The sequence below is a fragment of the Andrena cerasifolii genome, chromosome 2, assembly GCF_050908995.1.
Source record: "Andrena cerasifolii isolate SP2316 chromosome 2, iyAndCera1_principal, whole genome shotgun sequence".
NCBI lineage: Eukaryota > Metazoa > Arthropoda > Insecta > Hymenoptera > Andrenidae > Andrena > Andrena cerasifolii.
This window is the reverse complement of record NC_135119.1, coordinates 24369389-24397085: the sequence shown is the minus strand read 5'-3', so window position 1 is coordinate 24397085 and position 27697 is coordinate 24369389. Positions and strand designations below refer to the sequence as shown.

At 44.5% G+C, this 27697-nt stretch overlaps 2 protein-coding genes across 4 annotated transcripts in view; one reads left to right on the top strand and one right to left on the bottom strand.

Annotated features, from left to right (window-relative positions):
• Cdi (serine/threonine kinase) overlaps positions 1-19826 on the bottom strand; it is a 50969-nt gene extending 31143 nt beyond the window's left edge. The window contains exons 1-2 of one of the 3 annotated variants that reach the window (XM_076830671.1): positions 19046-19826; positions 14879-16813 (exon numbers count right to left, since the gene is read on the bottom strand). In XM_076830671.1, coding sequence (XP_076686786.1) covers positions 14879-16384 — 1506 coding nt within the window. In that variant the 5' untranslated portion in view covers positions 16385-16813; positions 19046-19826. Of the gene's footprint in view, positions 1-14878; positions 16814-18638; positions 18912-19045 lie in introns of those variants that run through there. The other 2 variants (XM_076830672.1, XM_076830673.1) reach the window with 2 other exon arrangements.
• Positions 19827-22981: 3155 nt separating this feature from the next.
• On the top strand, positions 22982-26695 carry Ns1 (Nucleostemin 1). Its single transcript, XM_076830605.1, has 8 exons — positions 22982-23144; positions 23285-23389; positions 23464-23831; positions 24087-24474; positions 24549-24906; positions 24971-25190; positions 25267-25438; positions 26540-26695. The coding sequence occupies exons 1-8, from the start codon at positions 23126-23128 to the stop codon at positions 26632-26634; spliced, it is 1725 nt and encodes a 574-aa protein (XP_076686720.1). The 5' UTR covers positions 22982-23125; the 3' UTR covers positions 26635-26695.
• The last annotated feature ends 1002 nt before the right edge of the window (positions 26696-27697 follow it).

The window sequence follows — 27697 nt, the reverse complement described above, 5'->3', positions numbered from 1 at the left end:
AAAAAGTAATAGACGTAACTTGTTTCTTGTCACTTTTAAGTGTCTCGTTAATAAAAATGTATAATTTAAGTTTAAAAAACTGGTCAGGGGCGATTGTAACATCGGCAGGCGGGATCGAATAGGTACAAAGAAGATTAATAATATTGTCTTGTTTGCATGGAATCCTATAGCACAGCACAAGCAAACCAAATAAAAAATAGGTGCAATGTGCTGAATGTAAGGATTGATCCCACGAAGAGTGCACCAGCCAAAACGGTTTCTATTTCTGCCACAATGGCGACACCGCATAATTGGTTATAAATTTTACTTTTTTCCATTCACTATTACAATTAAAATCAATAAATATTTGAATTTTGTAATGTTAAATTTGAGCTACAATCGACTCCATGTAGCGTTACAACCGACCCGGGGTCAGGGACGGTTGTAACACTTTCTCCGCTTCTCAGTTTTTATTAATAACCGGAATGTTACTTGACATACAGCGAAACTGTTGCGGCTCAAATAATGTCAGAGAAGTAAGTAACATTTTCGTAAAAAAAAAAAACTGTTGTAACTGTAATAGTTTTTGCGTAAGCGTATTCCAAAGTCAAAGTGTTACTACCACCCCCAGTCTACCCTACTTGTAGTAACAGTCGCCTTCTTCTCTGGGTCGCCTGTCGCTGCGCTCGACTTTTGTTTTTCCTTCCAAGTATTTTGCGCTTCCTTCTTTTATTCGATTCTCCGTTCCTCTCTAGTCTTCCTTCTCGGTTGCTCACCTCCGTGCGTCGAAGCAGCGAAATATTTCCGCGCATCGGTTACACGGAGTTCTTGGTGTCGCGGTTCCACGAGCGCCCGCTTGCTCGAGCGCGATGTACTATTTTCGGACCGAACAACTCGCTTTTCTTTGATCTCGGCGTCGGTCGATCGGACACCTCGATACACCGACCCGAGAGCTTGGCTTAATTGACGCGCGAGTTACGCGATATTATATCACGGGTCGTATTAATATCGTAAGGCGCGCCATTAAGATCGATTAGCGTAACGTCGCACGCGTTGTTAATTACGACCCGCGGGACGTGAGCTCGGGACGCGTGGCGAACGATACAATTACGAACTGCCCTCAAACTGATTTAATACCGCCACTGGTTCCCCAAACGTGGCCAACGCAAGAAGGTAATAAATATATTTGGAGGTTTGTTCCCTGTAATCTCGCTTTCAGGTTTCAGCCATTTCTCTAATCACCGAACACTATCTGGTGCAGACAGAGGGATTATTTATTTTTCGGAACATGTACGAACTATACTGTCCTCCTTAGTTAAGGGGAGGTTCCGGTCTAGAGCCGAAAAAATAGGTGATCTTTAGGAATTAATTAAAGGAAAACTATTATATATAATTTACTGGGACTTTTTTCATTGTATTAAGAATATCTTATATTATAGAAATATATTTTTTGTTTTGTAATTAATCATTGCAGACGGCACTGGGGAGTGGTTAAAGTGAAGTCGTCAAAAAATTCATCCAAATCGGTGGGACATGTATCTCCAATAGTTATTATCCGAATCGACTGAAACTTTTCTTATTTTGAAGAATATACTTCTGCCTAGGGGAAGGGGGCAGCAAAAATGAAAAAATGACATTTTTTTAAAATAAAGACACTTGAAGTTTGAAATCACTTTTTCCCTATATTTTTCGTTCTTCCAACGCCTTTGAAAATTACAAATTTTCAATTTCTGTAATTTTTTCTGGTATCCCTCCTTGCCAGAAGTATATTCTTCCAAGTAAAAAAAGTTTCAGTCGAATCGGATAATAACTTTTGGATCTCCACGAAGCACATAGAGTTTTCTAGCTTTACTTAAAAGGTAGAACACTTGTGGCACTTCAAACATTTCAACATTTCTCGAAAAATGGACAAATTCTAGATAGGGGACATTTTACCTAAGGCGGCCAGTATAATTTGAACAAGTGCTTTGAAATTACAAATACGTTTCCGTGACGACGTGAATAAACAATTTAAAAAAGAAAAAGAACGCCCACTATCTGGCGCGTAAACCTGCTTAAAGTGCACCGTGCAAATTGCATTTCATTACGATGCACTCTCGCACGTCTGCCGCGAACATCGAACACTGACGTAACACGGAGGGACAGAAAGGAAGGACGTCGGCGCCGAGGGAAAGCGGTCAGAAAGGAAAGGGCGCCCGAACGAAGACGTCCACGGTGAAACGACCTTATTCCCCATTACCGTGCCGCGGTTTCCGCGCGACTCGCCGGTAATAACTTGGCCTGTCATCGCGCGTATCGTTACCGATAATTTCCCGTGTTTTCACCGGCCGTCCCAGCTATGTCCGCGAGCGTAAACGTAGGAATTATCGGGACGACAATGATTGCATTCCGCGCGGTGCACGAGCCGGTGGGCTCGCAGCAACGTGATTTATATCGATAAGACAACCAGAGGGGGGGGGGGGGGAAAGAAGTTCCTCCGTTTTCTTTGTCCCAGTTGCTTCTTCCCCTTATCAACGACCCAGTCGACCGTGGCACGTTTCGCGTGCCGGTGGCGGGTCGAGGCGCTCGAATTCCAAGATAACACTTTTCCCCGACCGATTTCCATGGGGAGAGCAAGGGACGGGGGACGGGGCCTATTGGAAAGGCCGATCGAAAGGTTCGATAACGTCCGCTGGGAATACGGAAGGTTCGCGATTGTTTCGCGAGGAACATTCCGACCAGCGGCGATCGTATAATTAAGGCGTTACGTAAAATTCAAATACGCTTTGCGAAGAGAGCGGAGTAGCGCTCGGGCAATTTCGTTTCATTCCGCGTCGACAGGAGGAATTCGAAATGAGGAAAGCGTCGTGCGGAAAGCGGCGAGCACGTGCGCGGATTTGCACAATGGTAGCGCGCGGCGTTACGAAAAACGGGGGGTCCATTAAATTCGCGGTAGGTGTTGGGCTTCTCTTCGCGGACCGCGAAGCCAAGGGGCAAAGTAAGCGGGGACCAAGGAGAATTGTCAGGAAGAATTGTGGCGAGTCTGTTGTTTTAATTGCGAGTGAGCGTTTGCTTTTAACGCAGCGGCTCCGAAACAAAGCACGTTCGACGTTCGTCTCGGCTATGAAATTCGAGGCCAATTTGCTTGCTTTGCGCGGAGGTACGTACTTCACTCGGGGATAGAAAGATTGAAAGAAGCTGTACGAGTTTTATGACCAAGCATCGGTGCCAGTGTGGTCGCACGAAGAACGCGAGTCGATAAGAACCGACTGATGAAATGCACCTCGTAAAGTATTCAAACGGCCGTCAAGATAAGAGCGAATTCGTTTCCAGGGGACGAGTTTGGTGAGATGTTAAATGTTGCCATTGGGATTGTTTAAAGTTGCCAAGGACACGGGGCTTTGCAGCACGTACAATCGTTTACTAATAACACTCTTCGTTTCATGTTTGTTTCATCCTTTTGCTCGCGCAAGAAACAGTGTTCGCGCGAGGATATGAATACTATTTATTCGTGCAGATACCAGTGGGCTGATAAAGGGGTAATAATAGAAGCGCGCGAATCAATGAGTGGCGCGAAAGCACACGTTTTAAAAAATTAAGGAGAGCTTGTGTTTCCAGAACGCGGAAACAGAAATTACTCCAGAGGGGTTCGTTCCAAACCCTTTGTAACTGTTCCTTACACTAGACTCTAAATTTATTCTCGAACTGCATCGTTATTGTATTATTATTATTATTATTATTATTACTTCACGGGTATAGTATCCTTTAGTTTACAGTGAGAAGAATTTAAAAAAAGGATTACATATAAACTAAAACTAAAATTAAAATAGATGTAGAAAAACTCAATCCTACAGATAATTAGATATATTGTAGCGGCCAGCGGCACGACTAAATGGGGGTAAAGAGTACAGTCGTTGGCTACCTGACAGTGATTGGCCCTATTTTGAGAAATAAAAAAATATAATGAAATACCAATGTTATGTTTTTTTTAATGAACATATTCATATTCCTTGTACTCTCTTTCGTAGTATGTAATCAATATTTCGTCACTCATTATATACTGTGATTATACAGAAAAGCAGATAGGATGACTCGGCTTTGTAGCTTGAAAATTACAGCGGTTCAATCAAAAAACCATAGGAGTCCAGTTAAAAGTTTTCGAATATTTTAATGTATTTATGATATCTATATCCCTCATATTCTTCATATATTGCTAAATACAGGTTAAAACTGTAAAAGAATATTATTTATTCGTTAAAATTATACATATATTATGAAAATTACGGGAGGCCAACAGCTGTCATATGAATAATGTTAAATGGCAGTAATTGGCCGGGCGGCCGGCGACTATTTTATAATCGCGGAAACGGTGAAACAGTTATTGGTCCCCTGTTCATTAGCGGTATTGAAACGACCATTATTAAAAAAGATTCAATTAAATAAAAAGAAGAAGTACTATTAGGTATGTTACATTCTACAGTTATATTTTAAATTTCTCGCGATTTGAATTTTAATTGAGGTACTCAAATTCAATTTGATTATTAAATTCATTTACTTAAATTGGAATTAAAAATGAAATTTGATATACAAGCATATGAATCATCAATCATCTTATTCTAAAGTTTCACATAGGTAAAGATTTTGTACATGCTTTTCGAGTACTCGGTTGTTTAAAAAAGCTGAATACGTATATCAACTTATCAAGCATCGCAATACCCCCCGAAATAATCGAGCTACCCGACACAATCGGGCTACCCGAAGTAATCAGGCTACACGACACAGTCGAACTACCCGTAGGCCCGTCTGTCCCGGGCCCCCGTCCGAGCCCGCGCGACTTTATCTGACCCAACCCGACCGCTCGGGTACCCGACACATTCGATTACCCGCACACCCCTACCGGCCGCGTCACGCGCCTCGGGGGCCTGGGGGAAATCCCGCTCTGTGATGCCAGATCGGGGACGGGTTCCCTCGAGAATTTCCCCCACCTCGCGCACACTACGCCGGAGCTGCGTGTCCGTGAGTCAGCTCCGAAGCGCCGAGCTCACGGACACGCTGCTCCGGCGTAGTGTGCGCGAGGTGGGGGAAATTCTCGAGGGAACCCGTCCCCGATCTGGCATCACAGATCCCGCTGCATTGCCAGGAGTATTTCTTCCAGCAAATCTCACCCCCGTTACGGTGGAAGCGCGCCGAAGACGCGCGAAATAGGTGACGCGATTTTGGGCCTGAAAAGTACCGATTGGTTGACATCGGGTCAACCAATTAGGAGGTGTTTCTAGTCGCGCGTGCCTTGCCGGAAAATGTGCGTCCGGTAGACGTCAATTTTCGCCCACACCTTGACAAGGGCTAACATCTTGTCCGCGATAAGATTTTGAAATAAAGACTAAAAACTGAACGACTGTGTGAATTCTATAAGAGAACTTAGCCAACACCTATTCCTTTAATATCATAAAAAAATTACTACAGTACATTAGCGTACAGGTTTCAAGGAATTCGCGAAAAGAAGTGGATATAACATTTACGCTTTTGCAACGCTTTATCCCGGACGATCTAGGATCCAGTCAGACAAGTTTAATCGAAACCCTGTCTCTCGCAATGACTGGAAAAAAAAAGAACGGGCCTCGAAATCACCGGACTTCGCAATCACTTTTAATTGCAAGCGAAATTCTGCTAAATCATTAACGTGGACGATACTGGACGGTGGGTCTTTCGAATCGGGCCATCCATTACGTACAACAGAGGAGTCTCGCAATCGTTTACAGAGTGCTTCCAAACAATCTTGCGACACGTTTGTAAGAGCCTCTTACGAAGTTTATCTCTGATTCAACGATCGCGAAATTAATTGCAGGAAAATCGTCGCGACAATCCCGAGCGTTCCCCTCTCCTTCTGCTCGTCACGGAGCGTGTGCTTTAAATCGCTGAAACATATGTTTTTCTCTGGAAACCGTGGTTAACTTCGCAGCCACTTCGGTCCAGTTAGAAATTTTGAGGCAGCGGTTCCGCTCGAAATTTCAGATTCGTGGCGCGCGAGAGAGGCAAGGATCGAAGTTGAGCGCGGCGCGCAAAAATAGATCCGCGCCGCATCTTTTCATTTCTCCTCCCCCGGGCCGGCTCTTTTCCTTTCTGCTTTGGCCGCGCTGCCTCGGTGTTGTCGTTCAATTTCGGAGAGTCACCGCGAGGGACCGCGATCGGGGAAGCCAGGAATGAGGAGGACCGTGGTTTGTCCAGCATGTGCAAACTGGAGCATAAAGAGAGCTACCATCGTGATAATTCTACAACGTTTTCTGAATTGAAAGCAACGGGACGGAGACGTGCTCGGAGAACGCGAAGGCAGGGCGAAGGTAAAATTCTCGGCGACGGAGAAGACCCGGGCAGAAAATATGCCGTGATTTATCGTCGCGATGAGGCCGCATCATCGCGGGGACACGGACGCGACACGATTGTGATTAACGACTCGCTGCTTCGCGAAGCACGAGGGATCTGTTCCTTGTTACACTGCCTCTGCTTAGGTTTAGGGTTTAGGTTTCTTCGGGTTTAACCAGTGGCGGATTTAACAGGGCGGTTAATGAGCAGTTGCCGCCTGGCCCCTGTCCAGAAGGTCCCGTCTTTATAAAAAAATATATGATTTTATGCAAATCATACTTTTTTCTGTACTTACAAGGGGAGGACACCATGTGGTAGACACCGATTTTGATGAGCCTTGGCACGATGGATCTATGTCGAAAATAAGTAAATGGGTGTTCGAGCGTTTCTGCTAATGGGCCTTAATAATAGAGATATTTACGTGGAAATTATTAAAAATTTCATAGTGGCCGTGGGGTTTTAGTGGGTTGAAATCCCACACCACCCTGGCGCCCGCGGGAGATTCCCTTTTGGAGGCGACGGAGTGCCTTTTGATAATGTCTCCACGTTAAAAAAAAACTTTGTAAATTTTTTTTGTATAAATTATTTTTTTTTATAAATTTTTTTTTAACTTGGGGAAATCGTCAAAAGGCACCCCGAGTTCTTCAGAGGTGAGTACCCCGGGCGCCAGGGTAGTGTGGGATTTTTACCCATTAAAACCCCACGGCCACTATGCAATTTTTAATAATTTCCATGTAAATATCTCTATTATTAAGGCACATTGGCAGAAACGCTCGGACAACTATTTACTTATTTTCGACATAGATCCATCGTGCCAAGCCTCATCAAAATCGGTGTCTACCACATGGTGTCCTTCCCTTGTTAGCGATGGGACTGATACCAATACTAAGGTGAATGTTTCAATTTCTGCTCATTTAAGAGATAACTCGTCGTAAAGAAGGTGTAAAAAATTTGTTTGTGATGAAAATTTGCAGAGTAATTGATTAATTCTTTAATAATAAATCAACCAATTCAAAAACTATTTAAGAAAGATATTTCAAGATTGTTAACTATTAGTAATTTCTAATTAAATATATAATTCTCTAGAATTATTTTGTTGCAACTATAGTACAAACGTAACGCATATAATAATAAGAAAAATACGAAATGATCGTAAATGGGGGCATGAGCAGAAATTGGGACATTCACCTTATTCATGATATTCAATGAATTCGATACCAAAGTACTCCATAGGAAATATCGATTAGTATCGAAATTTTATGTACTTGGAATCAATTATCGATACCGATTCCTCTTCAACCGATACCATATCAATACTATACTGCATTGAAACTGGTTTGATACTTTCCGAAAGTATCGATATTCGTTTGATACGTTACAAAATTATTGATACTCGTTTGATACCTTACGAAATTATTGATACAGTATTAATTCTCTGTATTACACTGAGCCCGTGTTCAATAAACTACCTCTTCATTTCCCCGAAAAGTAGCCCCCAACATAGAAGGCATCCCTAGAATCCTATCCCCAAAATAAAAAAAATTTGATTTTATTAAATCACTATATTTTTTCCTGTACTATTACACTAAGCCCATTTTTAGTAATCTACCTCTTCATTTTCCGGAAAAATAGCCCCCTACATAAAAGGCATCCCTAGGGCCCTACCTTCAAATTAAAAAAAATATGATTTTATCCAAACACTATACTTTTTCCTGTACTATTACACTAAGCCCATTTTTAGTAATCTACCTCTTCATTTTCCCGAAAAATAGCCCCCTGTATAGAAGGCATCCCTAGGGCCCTACCCTCAAAATAAAAAAAATATAATTTTATCCAAACACTATATTTTTTCCTGTACTATTACACTAAGCCTATTTTTAGTAATCTACCTCTTCATTTCCCCGAAATAATAGGTCCCTCAGAACGTTTCTCCACCTTGACCTTGTTTCCTAAATCCGCCACTGAGTTTAAGGTAGTTTTTCAAAAAAAGAAGAGGTATCTATCCATTCGCCCTTGAACAATTTTCCAAGTTCCACTGGCGTTTATTAAGACGCGAGAGTAGTTCGTTTCTCACGGCAGCAAGCTGGCAAGGAGGATCTTCTCCGATGGATCCATCGAAGCCACTTTCTACGTCGAAACACGGTCAACGACGATTACGGCGATTAACAGGGAAATTTCTGTTCGAAATTCGAGCCGAGTCACCTCGTCGCGGGAACGCAACAATCTAGTCAGGACTGATCTGTTTAGCGACAAATCTCTGAAAGGGAGGCTGTGCTCTGTCTCTCTCTCCGGTTGGCAGTAGATGAGCCTGACCAAGAAGATGAATTCGTCGGCAAATGGGGAGGGGAGCACTTGGCCAAACGGTTCGAAAGCGGTGCCAAGAATACGAATTCAACACCGAATTGATCCTACCTCGCGGTTAGTGGTTAAGAGCTTCCGATTTTTCCAGTTTCCGTGATCGACTTTCGTGACTTTCACCCGGCTGCAACTTTCGCGCGAATCGACTCACATCGGGTCCGCGCGTAATGCCATTCGCCAAGGACGCGACCTCGAGCGTCGTCGCCATTAATTCCCGAGGAAACGCGCGCCAGTCGATTTTACCTTTAACTTAATGACTCTACTCGGCTAGCATTTCGAGAAGTAACCTATTTACGGCGCTGGGTAACGAGACTGTCAGAGGTAACCACAATTATTTCTAGACGTTCCCAGACAGTTACCGTAAACTGGGGGACAACATTCGCGTGTTTTGGAACATTTTGCTGTATAATATAAAAATAAAGTGACCAGATGTCGCGGATGATGCGGCGCCTGTCCCGGATTGGATATGTAACCTTCTTAAGTGTTTTTAATTTTGTTTTAATTTATCAGAAGTATGCCTTTACTATATAATGAAATAAACTAAGAAAATGCTGTCCTCACGAATGTGTTTAGCTGTTCTTTTTACACGTCCCGCATTCCAACATAAAATATCTGATCATTTTACATAAAAATTAACATTTTTACATTTGCTTTAAGTATCCTATCGTAACATCGCATCTTTTGCGACTGTACTACAAGTGGAAAAATGTATAAAAGTTTTATCTTTTTGCTTGTTTAATAAGTGTTAAGTAACTGCCAATGTCCCCCCACCCCAGTTTACGGTGCGTCGTCCTTTACCTCTGCTTTGAAGAGGGAAAGCTCAGATGAATTTTAAATACGACGTAATGAAAGTAACATGAGAACCACCGTGCAGGAACATTCTTTATATTTACACGGACATTTACGAGCCTAGCTGCATTATTATCGTGCGAGGAACATCCTGGACGATAGCTTGTTTACATGGAACAGAGCGAAAAAGAAGCACTCAGACTACACCCAGTCTAAGTTGAAAAACGAGCAACCTTCTAAAATCCTACTGCGACGCCTGTTGCAGCAGCTGTAGCATAACGTTTCAGCACCGATTCCATCAACAAGTCGATAAGATCGCTCGAAACTGTAGATACATACGTTCTGGAAGGACGCGGCTGAATTCCACGTTCAGAAATTTTTAAACGAAAGTCAGGGTGAAGCAGAGTCAGGTATTCAGAAAATAAAAAATTAATTGAATAACGGATCGAATTGAAGTCAGGTACACTAGGGTGGATGCACCATTTGTGGCCTCTTTAAGGTATTGTACCAGTTCTGGCCACTTCTTAAGGGGTCAGTCAGGAGGCTGAAAAAGGGTGGTCTTTGGAAATTTTTTACTCTAAAGCTATAACACATTTCTCAAAAAATCTTTTTTCCTTTTAAGGATTGCACCTAGTACCGTGCATCGTAATTTTTTTATTTAAAAATATTTATTAATAACTGAGTTATTGTCCATCACTCGAAGGTTCTGTAAAAGAAAAGGCTTCTGCGGTGACCACTGCTGCTCGAAAGTCGATCTAAAATAAAAAATTCTAAAGAATTTACTTATTATATTATATTATCTAGTATTTGAACGAAGGATTTTTTTATCCGATGCTTAGTTTTCTTTTAATTTACGAAAATCAGGCACGATTTATGATAAAATTTGAAACTTTTACTTTAAACGTCAGCCATTTTTTCCCAAATCAATATTTCGAAAAATCCTTCGTGCAAATACTAGATAATATAATATAATAAGTAAATTTTTCTGAATTTTTTATTTTAGATGATCGACTTTCGAGCAGCAGTGGTCACCGCAGAAGCCCTTTTTTAGAGAACCTTCGAGTGATGGACAATAACTTAGTTATTGATAAATATTTTTAAATAAAAAAATTACGATGCATGGTACTAGATGCAATCCTTAAAAGGAAAAAAAAATTTTTAAGAAATATATTATAGCTTTTGAGTAAAAAATTTCCAAAGACCACCCTTTTTCGGCCTCCTGACTGAGCATGACCCCTTAAAAGATATAATATTTTTCCGTGTAAGCAATAAATCTAACCTTACATTTCTAACGGCGTACTAAACAAAACATTTATAATGTGAAATTCTTCACATAATAATGATCTGCAAGCAGTTTAAAAATAAGATAATTATGCAAATGACCAAAACCAGTGCAATGGCCTATCCTAACTTTAAATTATTCGACGAATAAAGTTAATATTTTTTTCAATTCTTTTTCAACTTTATTCGACGCATGACAAATGATTTTGTCAACTTTCGTTCCTCAGTTGAAATTTTAATTTAGATAAAAATGTTGCCGATCTCATTAGAGGCGATCGATCCGACACTTAAACCCACTTCGAGGGAACAGTGCTTGGACCAACATGGGTCGGTCCCTCGGATCAATGTCTCTGTCTATTTATGACAATACTCGCGACATACGGCACTTGTACGGATGTATAGCGGTATATATACAGCTAGGACTTATTGTTAGCCGCGTTACGCGAGAAACGGAGTCACAGCTGCTTGACGCAACTCGAGGGGCCCAGGAGATTTTGACCTACGGCACAAATCGCGAGTGTCCTCCATAGTCCATAGCGCGTCGGCGGACGCGGCGGTGGATTTATTTTTAAACGGAACGGCTCGCGATACCACGACGGAGGAATCACCGTCGTCGCTACAGGCCGTACTCAATTTCCTGCTGACCTATTTATATTGCACCTAACCGACGCGAGGCGACGCTCTCTCGTCAAGGTTCTCAGGTCGGTGGTTCGATAGCTTCCGATGGCACCGACGCGACATCGATCATCATCGGCCGGCCGATACGCCGCGTCCAAATTGCAGGATCGGCCAACTGGATCGACTTTCCACTCGTCCGCGTCCGCGGGTCGAGTACGTGCGCGCACCTGCACGTGCATCGTCGAAGATTACCCGGGGAAAAGGGACTGGCGAGGAAAGAGCGCGACCTGGAGGAGCGATTCGCGGAGAGGATTCAGAGACTGTAGGCATTCGGCGCTTGGGAACGGCCTACGGTCAGTGTGGCCGGAAGAAGCCTAGGGTGCAAACTCGTAAAGGGGACATTCCACGCGAAATCGGACACTTTTTGGAGTAACATTTCGGATGTGGCTGAAATTTGAATATGTTGTAGTCTTTAGGGATATATAAACGTATCTCGAAGGATTTTTGACAATTTTGAAAAATGTCGATTTTATAGCTGTTTGAAGGTAAGCGCTAACTTTTTTTCAATAAATTATAACTATGGAAGTAGTAAACGGATGGAGATGAGGTTTACGGCGATTTGTAGAAAAGACATTGAAGTTTTAAGAAAAAATTATTTCAGTTTCAGAAACAAATTTTTTTAACCATTTTTGGGCAATTATTTTAAACAAATGCAGTTTTTTAAAAACGGGCGCGATTTTAAAAATCTGAAAAAAAACAGAATATAATTCTCGGCATTTTAAAATTGGCCTTGTAAAAATTGTCGAAAGTTGACGCTGCGTCGCCCAGCACCGCGGTACTCGCAGCGGCCAAGCGGCTGTACTTGATATTCTTATACAGGATTCTCGAAATTGGTAAGTATTTGAAAAAAACTGAAGTAGGAAAACTTGTACTGTTTTTCATATCCAACATAATACGGTATCTCAATTTTTAGTGTTCGCAATATTTTCCTTGAAACGAGGGTGACTTTTAGTTTTTTAAATGGAATGTTATATATTTGATTGCCCAATATGAAAGCGACTGTCAAGACAAATTCAACCATATGGTATACTATGACCTTGAAGGCCACACAAGGTTAGGAATTTTTCAGAATTGTCAAAAATTCTTCGAGATATGTTTATATATCCCTAAAGACTACAACATATTCAAATTTCAGCCACATCCGAAATGTTACTCCAAAAAGTGTCCAATTTCGCGTGGAATGTCCCAAAGGAAAATCGCCCAATAACGCAACCAAGGAAATCGCGTGGCGCCAGAATACAAATTGAATGTTTTGAATCAGAATTATCGTTCCTTTCTAATAGATGATAATACAAAATACAGATATAAAAGTGACTAGAGGGGATTATCGTGTAATCAGAATAAAAGCAGGTGATTTTACGATTTTTTTTTAGAAAACTTCTGATAATATACGAAAACTAAATGAAGAACAAAAAGTGAAAGAGCAATTTACTGTTTAGTAATCGCCGAAATTGCGGTTTTTGCAAAAAGTTAAGTGCAAATGGGCTCTCAAAAGCATATAGGTGGCGTCCCGTTAGTAGAGTTCGGAAAAGAGTAACATCGGAGAATCGGCTTTGGGTGAATTGGTAACGCGCCTGACCAGTACGCTGAGGGCCCCGCGGATCTTGGGTTCGAGTCCCACCGCCCCGAGAAGTTTTTTTCCGCCTACAATAATACTTAACATATTTGAAATTAATTTTCAGAAAATTGTGGTCATCAAAAGCATCAGCAAATATTATTTGTTGTAGGTGCTGTGTTGTTGTTGGTACTCGTTTGAAGCAGGAATTCCCATTAAAGAAACACGGATTACGATCGTGACCTCCCCTTGTGGGAGAGAAGGAGAGAACGCGAGGCGAAAGACGCAGATGGACGGATAAGAAAGGCTCTGGGGGCGGTTAAGAAAGCAGAAGAACGAAGGAATGCGCAATAGAGGAAGCGGTTGCAAAGTAGAAGGAAATTGTGACTTATGACATCCTCCTTCCAGGACATCGTACCTGTGTAGCAGCGTGGCAAGGAGAAACCTACTTATGCGCCGCGATACGCGAGCGCCGGTGCATTTCTATGGAAACTTTTCCTTGGAAATGTAGCGCGTCTGCTCACGCGTGATCGTTCCCCGTGTATCCTTCGCATCGATCTCTGCATAATTCATCATCTCCTGCCACCGAAATCGCTGGTTCTAAGCTTCGAAAACGCTCCCTTCCCTCGGTCCTCCCGTTTCAAAGACGGCGCCTTAGTGACGCAACGATCCGCCGTGCATAAAAGTACTTCGCACTTGGAACAACAAATAATCTGTCGCGCGAAAGCAACGCGATATTCACGCCGCGCACCCGTTTACGCGGCCACAAGAAGACGCCTTTATTCGATGCACCAAACCGAGCAGAGTCGGCGAGCTGCAGCCAGCCCTGACCAACATAGATCCAACGAGATGATTCTTCTGATGTACCACTATAATAAAGCTCAGGGGAAGACGGAAGAACGTGATTCATGTAAACGAGGAACGCGACTACTCCGCTGCGCATCGTTATGTCACGATGCTCCTTCGCGAGGCAACGCGAATATAAATATGCTGTACATGCGCTCTCTCATATTTGGCAGCGAACAAAGCGGCAGCGTTCTAGTATACATAGCAGTTATATTCCTTCTAATACGTTCCTCAGAGCTTTCGAGAATGATTTCGTACGAAGAGATCAATGCCTTCCATCGGACTGAAGGAACGTTTACAGAACGAGATCCGAGAGAAATTCATACATAATTACGCCCGCGGCGTAGAGAATCGTCGGAGGAAAAACATCTGATTGCCCGTTTCCAGCGAGTAACCACGCGATTACGAAGGGAATTAATTTTATGAGAACCAAATACACGCTCGGGGAGCGCGCTGCACGCCTTCGTATCTAATCTTCGCCGCGATGTTAATCAACAGGAGAAAGATAACGCGAGCCGAGCGACTAGCATGCTCGATACGCAACGCGCAAACGGAGCAAAAGCAGTATTATATCAAAGAGAAAAGATTCCTAATCAATTACCGTCCGCCGCGTATATTCTAATTCAGCGTTCCTAATCACAGAAACGCGCCAAGAATATCATGCGAATCGCACGCGTCCGTGGCAACATGGTCGTTACGAAACGCGTCTCTAGCGGAAGTAGGAATACGTGCAATCGCTCGTCCGCGATTCTTTCGCTTGCCCACTTTGTAAAGCGCTTGTTCAAGTGCAGCTCGTAATTCAAAGTTTCAATGCAAGGCCTTTTCCCAAGGTACCCGCGTATACGTGCTCGTCTATCTCCAATTGATCTTATCGCTCTTCCAAGTTACTCGCAGCTGAAACCAAGCAGAAGTTTCAACACCTCGCGCCTGGGACATTTATGACATTATTCGTTCGGAATGCTAGGCATTCCCCGCCGGGCCTGTAAGGAGTCAACGTTCCGCGTAATCAGGGTTCGACGGTGGAAGCAACGATTAAGAAAATGTCGATCTCACCTTGAAGACCTCAGAGAAGAAGCCAGCACCGATCTTCTCCATGTAGAAGTCGTCCAATCGGTTCAAGGAGGCGACCGCGTGCCTCAGCGCCTGGCAGGAAGCGCCCGTTCTCCTTTTGGTGCCGGTGTCCTGGAACGTGTCGCTGGGGCACACCGTCAACCCGCAGATGTTGCTTTCCATTTCGGTGGGTCGCCACGGATCGCGGCACTTCTCTCGGTCCCTGTAGCTCCTCGGCGAGGACAGCTGCAGCTCCGTAGGCAGGTCTTGCGGCAGACAGGACACGCAGCTCTGCTGCAACGCGTCGCCGTTGCCCTTCGTCCAGTCCTTGGACGGGGTGGACGTGGCGAAGTCCCCTCGGCAATTCCTCTCGCAACTGCTAGACGTAGCCGCCGAAGCTAGGGAGGAGTCCACGGTATCGTCGCCGTACGGCTTGGCGGACTTCTGGCAGGGCTCGGTGGCAGAAATCGCGGGGAAGTTCGGAGCCGAAGAGTCCATCGGCTCCTCCATCCCCTCGGGTCGACCCTTGCTGTTCAACACCGAGTACCCTGCGTCGGTAGACCTCGCGGAGGACTTGGCGGACGAGGGACCGTTCCTCTGCGACTCTCTGCAGGCGGACTTCCCAGCGGGCTGATGTTGCTCTTTGCCCGTGAGAAACTCACGGTTCAAGCTGACGTGCTTCTTCCCGTGCTTCGCCGCGTCCCTGGGCTCCGCGTTCAGGCTGCTCAGGCTGGTGGAACAAAGTACCCGTTGCGACTTGCCGGTGCAATTGGCCGTCGCGCAGCACGAGGACTTCGCGAAGCTGGGACAGTTGGGGTTGGAGGAGCATTTGTGGATGGTCGAGGCGCCTGTCTTCGACGTCAGATTCCCGTGGCTCCTTCCGTGGCCGGAGGCCTCCTTGGCGGGGTACTTGCAGCAGTTCTTCGCGAGGGAGCAGCTCGTCGACTCGGTCCTGCAAGGTCTGCTGACCTCGACGTATGCGACCGACGCTTGAGAGGAACTGGACGAAGAAGAGCTGGACGCCTGGGAGCCGCTATAAGACTCCGTACCGCCGCAGTTGCTCGAGTCTTTGACTCTCCAGGGCTTCGACTTGTCCTCGGGAGACGTCTCCGAAGCTAGCGCGTTACTCTCCTTCGACCTCCGAGGCTTCTTGTCCTCGACCGTGAGACAGTCGGAGACTGCGCAGGCCTCCTTGCTCCTCCTAACTTTAGACTTGTCTTCTATCAGAGAAGACACCTCGGAGACTGCGGCAGCAGAGTTGCAGTTCTCCTTCGACCTCCAAGGTTTCGGCTTGCCCTCCTCGGTGGATGGCGCCTCGGAGACCACCGGGACGCAGTTGTCCTTGGGCCTCCAGGGCTTCGACTTCTCCTCCGCCACCATGCCAGGCGTCTCGTCCGCGGAGAAGCACGGCAGGCACGTGGTGCTCGTCAGCCTGGCGCAGGACTTGGCGGACGGACCGACGGCGGAAGGTGGCCCGGGCGTGTTGGACGGTGGCACCTTGCCGAACATTTTCGCGACTACCGCGAGATGATCGTGAGGCTCGAGACGGGACGGAGGATCCTCGTCTCCGCGCCCCGCATCCCACGTTGTCAGTGTTGCTCGTCGTTCAAACGGAGGCGCCTCTCGGTGCTCGATCCGGAAGACTTCCAAGGCGACGAGCTGCGTCGTTCAAGCGGCAGCTCGGCATCTCATCGCATTTCTCTGTGTAGGTTGGATAGGTGTCTACGATCGCGTATTGGCAGTGGGAATCACGCAACGAGATCGCAGCGTAGGCTAGGGCATGGTCCTAGCAGAGGACGCAGTGCGGCAACCGGTCGGCATCGACGAACTCAGCTAGCAGACGGAGCACCCGCAGCGACGAAACTTGGCACATCTTCGCTCCTCCTCGAGCGGCCTCGATACGCGGCAGGAGGACTTTGGCTCTTTTCTGGAAGAAAACTGCGCCCAACGCAAGACGTTAGCGTTGGCGGTCAAGTTTCACCCGCTGCTCGGCTTATTTGCTGTAACTTTTAACGCGCTCACTGCCAACGTCGACCTTGGTCGATTTAATGTTTGCACGGTAAATCGTGACTGTAGACATGCGAACTCTTCCGCGCTCTTTTGCGCAGCGTATCGACTACCCGTGTCCTAATTTCAAACTGGGGACATATTTATCAAGTTTATTGTCCACTAGCTAATGCGAATGGAGGAGAAAGCTTGCGTTTATTTCAGGATATTTAAAAGTCCGACAGCGAACGCGTTATGTTTCTAAGCGAATTTCTTGGAACTTGTTACACCTGTTAGGGACCTTTTAGATGTAAGCCACCTGTGAACGTAGAATTACTTTCTAATGGGACAAAATTCACGCCCGTAGTATCGACCGGAGAATTTTGCAGCTACAGTAATTTTTTAAATGTGTAATCTACAGCCTAATTTCCAAAGTTAAGATGAATACTAAGTGAGAACATTTTACGCTGCGGTTACAAAAAATAAGGAGTAACAAGAAAATTATTCTCGACCGGAGAATTTTGCAGCTACAGAGTAATTTTTTAAATGTGCAATCTAAAGCCTAAGTTCCAAAGTCAAGTTGAATACCAAGTGAGAACATTTTACGCTGCGGTTACAAAAAATAAGAAGTAACAAGCAAATTATTCTCGACCGGAGAATTTTGCAGCTACAGAGTAATTTTTTAAATGTGCAATCTAAAGCCTAATTTCCAAAGTCAAGATGAATACCAAGCGAGAACATTTTACGCTGCGGTTACAAAAAATAAGGAGTAACAAGAAAATTATTCTCGACCGGAGAATTTTGCAGCTACAGTAATTTTTTAAATGTGCAATCTACAGCCTAATTTCCAAAGTCAAGATGAATACCAAGTGAGAACATTTTACGCTGCGGTGACAAAAAATAAGGAGTAACATGAAAATTATTCTCGACCGGAGAATTTTGCAGTTACAGAGTAATTTTTTAAATGTGCAATCTAAAGCCTAATTTCCAAAGTCAAGATGAATACCAAGCGAGAACATTTTACGCTGCGGTTACAAAAAATAAGGAGTAACAAGAAAATTATTCTCGACCGGAGAATTTTGCAGCTACAGTAATTTTTTAAATGTGCAATCTAAAGCCTAATTTCCAAAGTCAAGATGAATGGCCAAGTGAGAAGCCAAGCGAGAACATTTTACGCTGCGGTTACAAAAAATAAGGAGTAACAAGAAAATTATTCTCGACCGGAGAATTTTGCAGCTACAGAGTAATTTTTTAAATGTGCAATCTAAAGCCTAATTTCTAAAGTCAAGATGAATACCAAGTGAGAACATTTTACGCTGCGGTTACAAAAAATAAGGAGAAACAAACAAATTATTCTTCCCCGTGAAAATGTCAGTCTTCCGAATAACCGCATTCTTTACGACTCCATTCACCTAAACGTTTTCTAAACTGGAAGCTTTTTAAAACGTCAATGCCCGCTGCATTTGCTTGGAGTACGTTGTGTCGTGTTTGTAAATGAAACTTGTTACCGGAGCAATTGAGAATTTCGCCAAGCGCTTAGCCCCGGGAATGCGGACGAATTTGTTAAATAACGCGGGCGCGTGTGTGCGTGCACTGTTGGTTGAACGCGCGGGTGATACATTGCACGCTGTACGCACGCCGATTTGATTTACAAAGCAGTGCTACTTCTTCCACGATGATCGTTTTCACACACGAGAAATGCGATTCGCGATAAATTACACAGTACAATTACGAGACCGAGTGTATCTAATTAGAAACGCTGCTAGCGGCTTCTTACCAGGCGAGAAATACTTGAACCGAGCCTCGCGACCGAAAATCCTGTCCCAATTTCAGGAACGCGGACCGCGCTCGTTAATTAAGCACGCGTTTCACGCGTCAGTAGCTTCTCCAAGCCAGGAGAGTGAATTTAACATACAACAGTCCCATCCAACCACTGCCACTGTCGGAAGCACAAGAAGAACCGACGCGATTACGTTCCACAAAACAACACTGTTCCCCTCCGCGCGTGACACCTGGCAGCACGAGGGAGCAAACCATAGAACGCGACGTGCGAACGCGAAATGCCTCCTCACTGTGTAGCATAGTTCGCCGGGCCCTGCCACTGGATCCAGGCGCAAAACGCGAAAACAGCGGTGCCACGCGGCTCCGTCTCGAGAGTTGAAAAAGAAAATCGAAGGCACGTACCTGGGAGCGACGAGGGCGTCGTTTATCCCCCCGTTGTTTTTCCGCGTTGCAGCGAAGGGGACGCGTGCACGCCGATACGGGAACGCGTCGAATGTAGCAGGGGAGGAAAACGCGTGGTTGACGGCCCGCTTGTCAGCGAGGACGGTGGCACGTTCGATCGCGAAGGCGCCGCGAAACTTACTGGGTGGCTGCCGCTGGCAGCGTGGCGTCCGGATGATTTTAGAAGACCTTGAACCACGCGAGGGAATTCGGACCGCTGGCGAGGAAGAACGCGTCAAACAGCGTCGACAGGCACGGACGGGACGGGAGGCATGACCGAGAACGGCATCCGCGCACGCTGTCACTTTTGTTTACTGTCCGAGGAGGAAGCTTCCATCGACGGCGCTCCTCGACACGGCGACGCGTCGATCCCCGGGAGAGAGGATTAATCGCATCGCGCTCCACCCTGCACCGCGATGCCTCTATCACCCTTCCCGTGGCTCGCGTAAACACAGTCGGCCACCACCGCGCATCCGATTTGAATTTCCTTCGGTGGACCACGCACGTCCAGGATGCACTCGCCGCTTATCACCAGACGTACACCGCGCACTGCCGAGCACCGCGCACTTATTGTCACGCCTAGCCGACGCGCATCTACTTCTCCGGCAATAAGAATGATAAACGACGCAACCGCTCGGCTCGAGGGAATGCCAAAGAGACCGAATCACCGACAACGCCAGACAGCGGCCATTACAGAAATGAACTGGTCCGTCGCACGCCGTCTACCGGCGATGCACGACGTTCCCACTCTACCCCCACCACTCCTCCATGATAATGAATCGAATGCAGAGAGGGCACAGCCGGAGGAATCTTCTTTCAAACGTCAATTGCGGTTTCGGATGAAAATATCCGGCAGAGAAATTCGGAAATCTAACCTAACGCGTTCCAGTGGGGTAGTTGAGTACGTGGGCTTCCGGTTGAACGTAACAGGACTGTTCTGCTAATTTTGTGTTACGAAAGAATGCGTAATAAATACTGGGCATGCTTGTTTCCTCGTGCGAAATGTATAGGAATGTCGGAATGGGCTCGCTTTCCGTTTTCGTGGAAGAAGAGTACATTCCCTGCCACGAACCCGAGTGAATGGCAAGGTAATTTGATTCAGCGCGGGAACAATGTTGCTACGAAAGTAACACCGTGAGAATAAGAATGGAGAAATTGTATCACTTGTTCAATGAAAATGTACGAAACAGCGGTTTCGCGGCACGAAATAATTTATGAGAATTTCCAGCCCGACCTTACCACCACGCTCTCGCCTCTGTAACGCTAAACAACCGCTTTTTTTTTTTTTTGCCAGGCCGGAATGAAAGTGTGAGAATCCTCATATGCATACAAGCACACCTTTCACTGTCTCTCAACGATTTTCAGTTTCTCGTAAGAGCCATTGAAATCTCTACTCTCTGTGCCGGTGAAGTGGCACCGCCCGCACGGTAGTTTCAATTTCCTCCCCATCATCTGATATTCAAAATAATTTATACACTTTACAAATCTCCGATCTTAATTGGAGTCCAGATTCCTGAATCCTTAATATTCCTTTAGATTTCTCTGTAGACTAGTGGCTGCTTTGTTGCAATCTACTGTTCGTACATCGGGAATGATTAAAATCATTACAACACGAGGAAAACACATCAACTTTTTGTTTCCGTAAAATTGAATTAAATTGCGTTGCGGTTTCCGCTGGTTAGATATGTGCGATTGCGTGAAGTTGGCTATAAGACATAGGGATATCGAGGCTAGATGCAGCGCGTAATTCAGAATCATTTGCAGCGAAAAGATTTATTATTTAAATATTTATTATATTTATTTACTGCGTTCCATATAAGAGCGTACCAACGCCACTACCGATTTGCGACCGATCTGCGCAGCTCCCACGGATCTGACGCACGCGATTGGTCGTAGCACTTTCGCGATTGGTCGTAGCACTTTCTCTGCCGGTTTACAACCAATCAACGGTATATCCCTGCGCGAAACGAGTACGTTCTAATGTGGAACGCAGTGCAGGCATGCGGGTTCGAAGCGAACAGCAGATCTGGAAGGTTTAGGCCGGTATTCATAGTCGCTGCTTATTCTTAAGCAAATGCTTAAGCATTCGGCATCCCTTACTAGCCACAGTGGTCCCCGGATTATCGAGAAAGATTCGGGACCGGGGAAGTCTCCATAAATCGGGGCAGGGGAAGTAGTCTGTGCCTAATAAACTGACCCTTGTCAGGACTCTCGCTCAAACCGTCTGACAAGGAGACTAAACGACGTAAACAGAGAGTGAGTGAAATAGCGCATCAGCGGGAGACCCTCGGTCGACTACGAATTGAGATTCAGTATTGAATATGAAAATTTTCATATTACTGATTACACTTTGATGGGAGTATTACCAATGGATTGGTGAGTTTATGTCGACGAAAATGAGGCTGCATTCAAGCAATCTTCAGCAAACACTTTACAATTTGGTGAAGTCGTTGATATTCTCCATTTAAATTCTCTTCTGCGTTATCGCATAGTGTGTAATAATTTTAAAAAGGAGACACTTTCCAGTGTGTGAATTACAACATTTAGTCAACGTACTGACGTTCACTAGAAATGGACCGAATCTCTCCATATTTGAACTCATTTTCATTGGGAAATCCTAAAAATCCATTAGTAATACTTTCATGAACATTTATCAAAAACATGAACATTTTATTTCTCTCTACTGGGTATTTTCGCCGACCCAACGGTTTTATTGCTCTCGGCAGTCAACGGGCGGTCTACCCGGGACTGAAGGCCCTCGCTCGCACCGAGGAAGCAAAACTGTGGGGTGGGTAGGTCTTTCCCGATGATCCAGGGAAAAAAGTATGTCAATAATCCGGGGACCACTGTACTAGGTTAGTAGAGGATGCCTCATGCTTAAGCATTTGCTTAAGAATAAGTAGCGACTATGAATATCAGCCTTAAACGAGATTGAAACGGAGGACGAAGAAGAGTTTATTGCCAGGACTCATAAACACGTAGAGGGCGTTGTGCTACTGGAGGGTTTTTCCTTGCCAGTTTTTCGAACGCGCTCGTACAATATTAGTAGCTGATACCTGAACTCAGATGGCGTACGAGAGCCTGGGATTAGATTCAGTAATTTTCAAAACTACAGTTAGGCCAGGCGAGGATAATAAATAGCTTAACTTTTCCTTCCACATCTGCGTGCCAAATTTCGTCGAATTATACGAGAGCTGCTCGTCTCGTAAAACCACTTAAAATTCTGTCCTCGCTTCCAATAATTGCCGGCGTTCTGTAAGGGTAAAAGCTCCGGTCGAAAAGGCCGAAAGTCATAAACGTTGTTCGGGCGACGTCTTCTTGATCCTAAGGTTTGCGCCTACCTACCTGTTAGATATGTATGTAATGTAAGTAGCCTATGTAATCGAAAAGCGTGCCTCGACCACCAGCCGATAGTGTAGGGAAGCGCGAAGGAAGGGCCAAGGACGAAGAGATGGCTGAAGGACAACCCACTGACGAAACTTGAAGGATGTCATCGTCTTGATTGGACGAAGCGATTCGAGGAGGGAGTCGGACGAACACGCCGAAATTGGAGGAGTAGGGCGCTCGGAGCTGAAAAACGAGGAGTTAATTTGTAAGAAGACAGATCAATCTTGTCAACAGACTGACAAACAGTTATGTCTTAACGCTACTGGCATTCGGTTCCTAACCAGCCTTCTGAGCAGTTCAAAATATACTTCAAAGTTTATCTTTAAAATAGCTTCTGTGTACTTTGATTTATTTGAAGACACCCGCACTCCGACGAGCAGAACGTTATAGCGCTCCACGGGCACCAACTTGCGTCCGCATCCCAAAATCCCCGCTGAAACACGCAACAATTGGTTTAATTTTCTGTATGCACTGATCTCCGTCACGTTACATTTTCTTAAGTTTACCGCCCTGCTTCCTGACTTTTCTTAACCTATCTTCTCGTCGCGAGCACGCTGGTGCCGCACGTGATAAATCCGAGTGTTTTTTAACTTGATAATACGTTTATACGCTTTGCGTATAAATCTGAAGGATTAATTTAAAAGATCTACCGAAATGGCCAAATTTTGTCTAAGTAAGTTCGAGAGATACGTCAACTTAAGCTAATTTATTTGCGATTTACGAGTAGGAGGCTATGTTTACTCGAAATTGTCCGCAATAATACAATGTTTTCTTTGTTCTTTTTTAGTTTATTTAATACCCTATTCGTTACAGAGAAACAAAGTAAGCGAATGCCAGCTCGGAGGAGGTACAAAATCGAGAAGAAAGTTCGCGAGCATAATCGGAAGTTAAAGAAGGAGGCTAAGAAACATCCGAAAAGTAAACAACACACGAGTGAACAACTTTATGCAGAGGTTCTATGCAGATTGTAAACGTTCCTTTGAATTTTCTAGAAAAACGGAAGCTGATCGAAGTACCAAATCAGTGTCCATTTAAGGAAGATATCCTGAAGGAAGTGGAGGCTATGAAGCAGCAGCACGAGGAGGAGAAACAGAAGCAACGCGACGCTGCACGTGAAAGAAAGCGGCAGGAGCTTGCCAAGGGAGGTTTGCAAGGATTAGTCTCAGCAGCAGAGAGCAAGCAAGTGGGACACGAGGAGGTGAAAGTGCCTGCTGTTCACGAAAAAATAAAGAATGCTCTAGCTAAGGAAGAGAATTCGCTGAAAGCCTACTACAAAGAATTCAAGAAAGTTTTAGACGCAGCTGATGTCATTCTTGAAGTTGTCGACGCTAGAGATCCTTTAGGAACCAGATGTAAACAGGTGAAATGCACCGAAGCTAGGGCTGGCTTTAAGGGGGGTGGGGGCAGACAGGGTGACCACCCAGGGCGCTAAATCTGTAGAGGCACCGCTGTATCTGTTTATTTGTTTATATCCATTCTGCTAATTGATTTTCGTACCCTTGGAGGGGCGCCATGATAATCTTGCCCCGGGTGCCAAGTATGCTAAAGCCACCCCTGACCGAAGCTGTAACTATATTTACATATAGGAGTATCGTATAACTCTCTTCTGTTACAGGTCGAGGAGGCAGTGCAATCTGCAAAAGAGAGCAAAAGATTAGTGATTGTATTAAATAAGGCGGATTTAGTACCTAGGGAAAACTTAGATCAGTGGCTGAAGTATTTGCGTAGCAGTTTACCAGCTGTTGCGTTTAAAGCATCCACTCAAGTTCAAGCGAAGAGATTGGGCAGGAGAAAGTTGGGGAAGAAAACTGAGAGTATGATACAAGGTGGCACATGCTTCGGCGCGGAATTACTTTTGTCACTGCTGGCGAATTATTGTAGAAATGCCGGCGATGTTAAAACTAGTATTAGAGTGGGCGTTGTCGGGCTTCCGAACGTCGGCAAGTCTAGCGTAATTAATTCTCTGAAACGGAGTAGAGCCTGCAGCGTGGGAAACACTCCAGGTATATTATATTCACTAATGTTTCGAGCGTATAGCGCGTTAATTCCTTTACGTCATCTAATCACTTGTCTACAGGAGTGACGAAGGCTATGCAAGCAGTACAGTTGGATTCGAAAATAAAGCTCCTGGACTCCCCGGGGATAGTGTTTGCCAATCAGACTCCAGGGGAGAACCCTGACGCCTCGTCGGTAGCTTTAAAAAATGCCGTAAAAATACAGTGCTTGAAAGATCCGTACACACCGGCAACCGCGATTCTGAAGAGGGTATCGAAGCAACAGATAATGGAGATGTACAGCGTAGAAGAATTTTCAACGCCTGACGAGTTCTTTGCTCTGAAAGCGACTAGAATGGGAAAGTTCAAGAAAGGCGGCATACCGGATACTGTGGCGGCTGCTCGTAGCATCTTGGAAGATTGGAATTCTGGCAAGATTAGGTAGTTAGAAGCGTTCAATGTTGTTGTGTACCGCGATATCTAAAAATCTGTATTCCCTTTGCAGATACTACACTGTGCCACCTGAACAATCGAATTGCCACGTATCCGCGGAAATAGTGACTCAAATGAATAAGGAGTTCGATATAGAGAGCTTCGCTGCGCAAGAAAAGATGATGCTCGATACGTTCGAAGAATCCGTGGAGAAGTTACCTACGGATTCCACGTTAATTGAAAGTTCTGGTCCAGTCACTTCCGTAATAGAGTTTCAGAAGCAGAACGAAGCGGTAAATTAATGTTCACGCGTGATTGCAATATAGTGTTCTTAGTACGGTGTTCATTAATAAATATAAATTTGCGCAGCAAATTCAGATACAAAACAAATTAAAGAAGAAGATGGATACTGCGAAGAAGAAGATGGGCGAGACGAGGAAGAAGAAGACGGATCCGCTGTTGGAGCTTGAGGGCAATCAGAAGCTGAATAAAATTAACAAACTCCAGTTTAAGAAACAGAAAAAGGAACAAGCCAGGAGAGGTGCGTATGCGACCAAAAAATTATTGTTTCTTAATATAGAATGCGTTCTTTTAACCCGCAGGGACACGGGCGGCAGATTACATACGCCATCGCGATGAAAAAGTCTGTTATTTCCCGTTTCAATGGTCCTTTTTTTTACGTAGTGTCACGGCCGTCTCTAGTAATAGGCCGAAACATAGTGAACTTGGCGGCGCTGTCATCAGTCCTATTTAAATTTTTACGAAGCCTTTCGCGCGTTTTGATCGGACCACGGCACGGCCGTCTCTGCTACCGGCCGAAACATAGTTATTATTATTTTGTTTACTTGAAAACTGTTTTTTCATCCTAATGGACATTAAATATTAATTGACAGGTACTTGTTACGTATATGGAATTTTCCTATACGCCGCTCTCAACCGTTTTTTCGAGCTCGCTGCGGCGAAGGGAAAACGCCCTAAAAGCCTTTCGGTTATCACATACCAGTAATAGGGGTCATGATCTCGGCCAGCTGGATCACGACCATGGGAGCGGGAGTGACACGACGACGACGCCTAGGATTTCCTTATATGGAGATTCCTAGCGAATCCCCACACATGTTGGGACTATATAAATCCTTTGCTTTCAACCCTCTTCGGTTCAAAACTATACAATCACGCGTAGAGTCACGTCGTGTCACGCTCGTACAGAGTTGGTTAAATCTAGTAAGATCGGGCCTCAAGTCCCCGTCAGAATTACAGTTAACCTCATAGAATCCGCGAGTTCGGTTTAAATTCTATTTGACATATTGAAATAGCCACTCTTATGCCCCGAATCGCCAGCGCGTCAACACCGTGCAAACTATTTGTAACTTACACTAATTATTTAATTAACCGCGACTTGTGCCTAATGCTAGGTAATTTTCTATTTCTAATGGTAGGTAAATATGCCTATTGGCAATTATGCCTATCATTCGAAGTGGAAAGTTAGTCACTCAGAAGATAAACAAAACATCTATTGCTGGCTTTTAAAATTACGAAAAAAAAATGGAACAGCGTCTGGAGTATGTACGTCGCGTCGCCCGCGTCTTAGCGTAACTATTCATGACCCGTGTCCGAGATGCTTAAGACTACTTGAATTTTACAGAAAAAACAGCTACCAATTTGGCGGATCAACTCGAAGGATTCAACATCTCGGCTTCTGACGATTACAACTTCGACACAGATTTTGTGGAAAAATAGAAGTGGACTGTTACAATGTACAGTTACTGAATAAAGTTGGCAAAATAATTGTTAAATAAAATTAATAGAAAAAACTGCGACTTCTGCAAATAAGTAATAACACGGTCCAAATTTCGGAGGAAACGAAACGTTAGTCTCTTAAAAAAAAAATCCCAAATTTTCCTGTTTGTAGCGCAAAAAATAGGATTCCTCCCTTCATATTTTTCACGAGCTTCAATAATGGCCCATTACTAACAAGTACTTTGTTTCAAGGTGTCCCCATAATATTCTTCAAAATAAAATAAGTTTCAGTCAAATCGGATAATAATTTTTGGGGATACAGGTCCCACCGATTTTGATCAATTTTTTGACGCCTTGACTTTAACGATTCCCCAGTGCCGTCTGCAATGATTAATTATACAACAAAAAATATATTTCTATAAATTAAGACATCCTTAATACAACGCAGAAAATCCCATTAAATTATATACAGTAGTTTTCCTTTAAATAATTCCTAAAGATCACCTATTTTTTGGTTCTCTAGACCGGAACCTCCCCTTAAAGGGCGGTAGGGCCCGAATGAAACACACCCTTGTTCTTGCCTTGAGTCACTCCATAAACCCACAAAGTTGCGTTCCAATCAGTGAGTTCGCGGTGTTCCCTTGTAAGTAAATACCAGTAGTATTTACTTAAAATTTTCCATCATTTACTACCTAGAACCAGTAGAAGATTATGCATACGAAATCTAGTACTTGCTGTTACACTTATTACTTTCAAGCATTTCCTCATTTTTATGCATACGGCCCAATATAAACTTCTCTGCTTTATTGCCAGCAACACCATTTTCACTGTGTCAGTCTTTCGTATCATCCCGAACTCGCAAAGTATAGACTATAGACAATGCTGCCAGCTCACTGCGTGACGAGCAACTGTAATGAATAGATTTGGTCTGTCCCTCCTCCAAACTGAGTAGCTTTGCCATGAAACAGCGGCGAACAGGCAGCATATCACGATGATACGAAAATATCAAATAAAACCCCTCCACATTCCTGCAATATTTATTAGCACAATCCATAAACAATTA

What these genes read in the sequence shown, in the direction of transcription:
- Ns1 (XM_076830605.1), top strand. An exon ending in TAGGAACCAGATGTAAACAG is followed by an intron (nt 23,832 to 24,086) that starts GTGAAATGCACC and finishes CTTCTGTTACAG; the next exon opens with GTCGAGGAGGCAGTGCAATC. An exon ending in TTCAGAAGCAGAACGAAGCG is followed by an intron (nt 25,191 to 25,266) that starts GTAAATTAATGT and finishes AAATTTGCGCAG; the next exon opens with CAAATTCAGATACAAAACAA.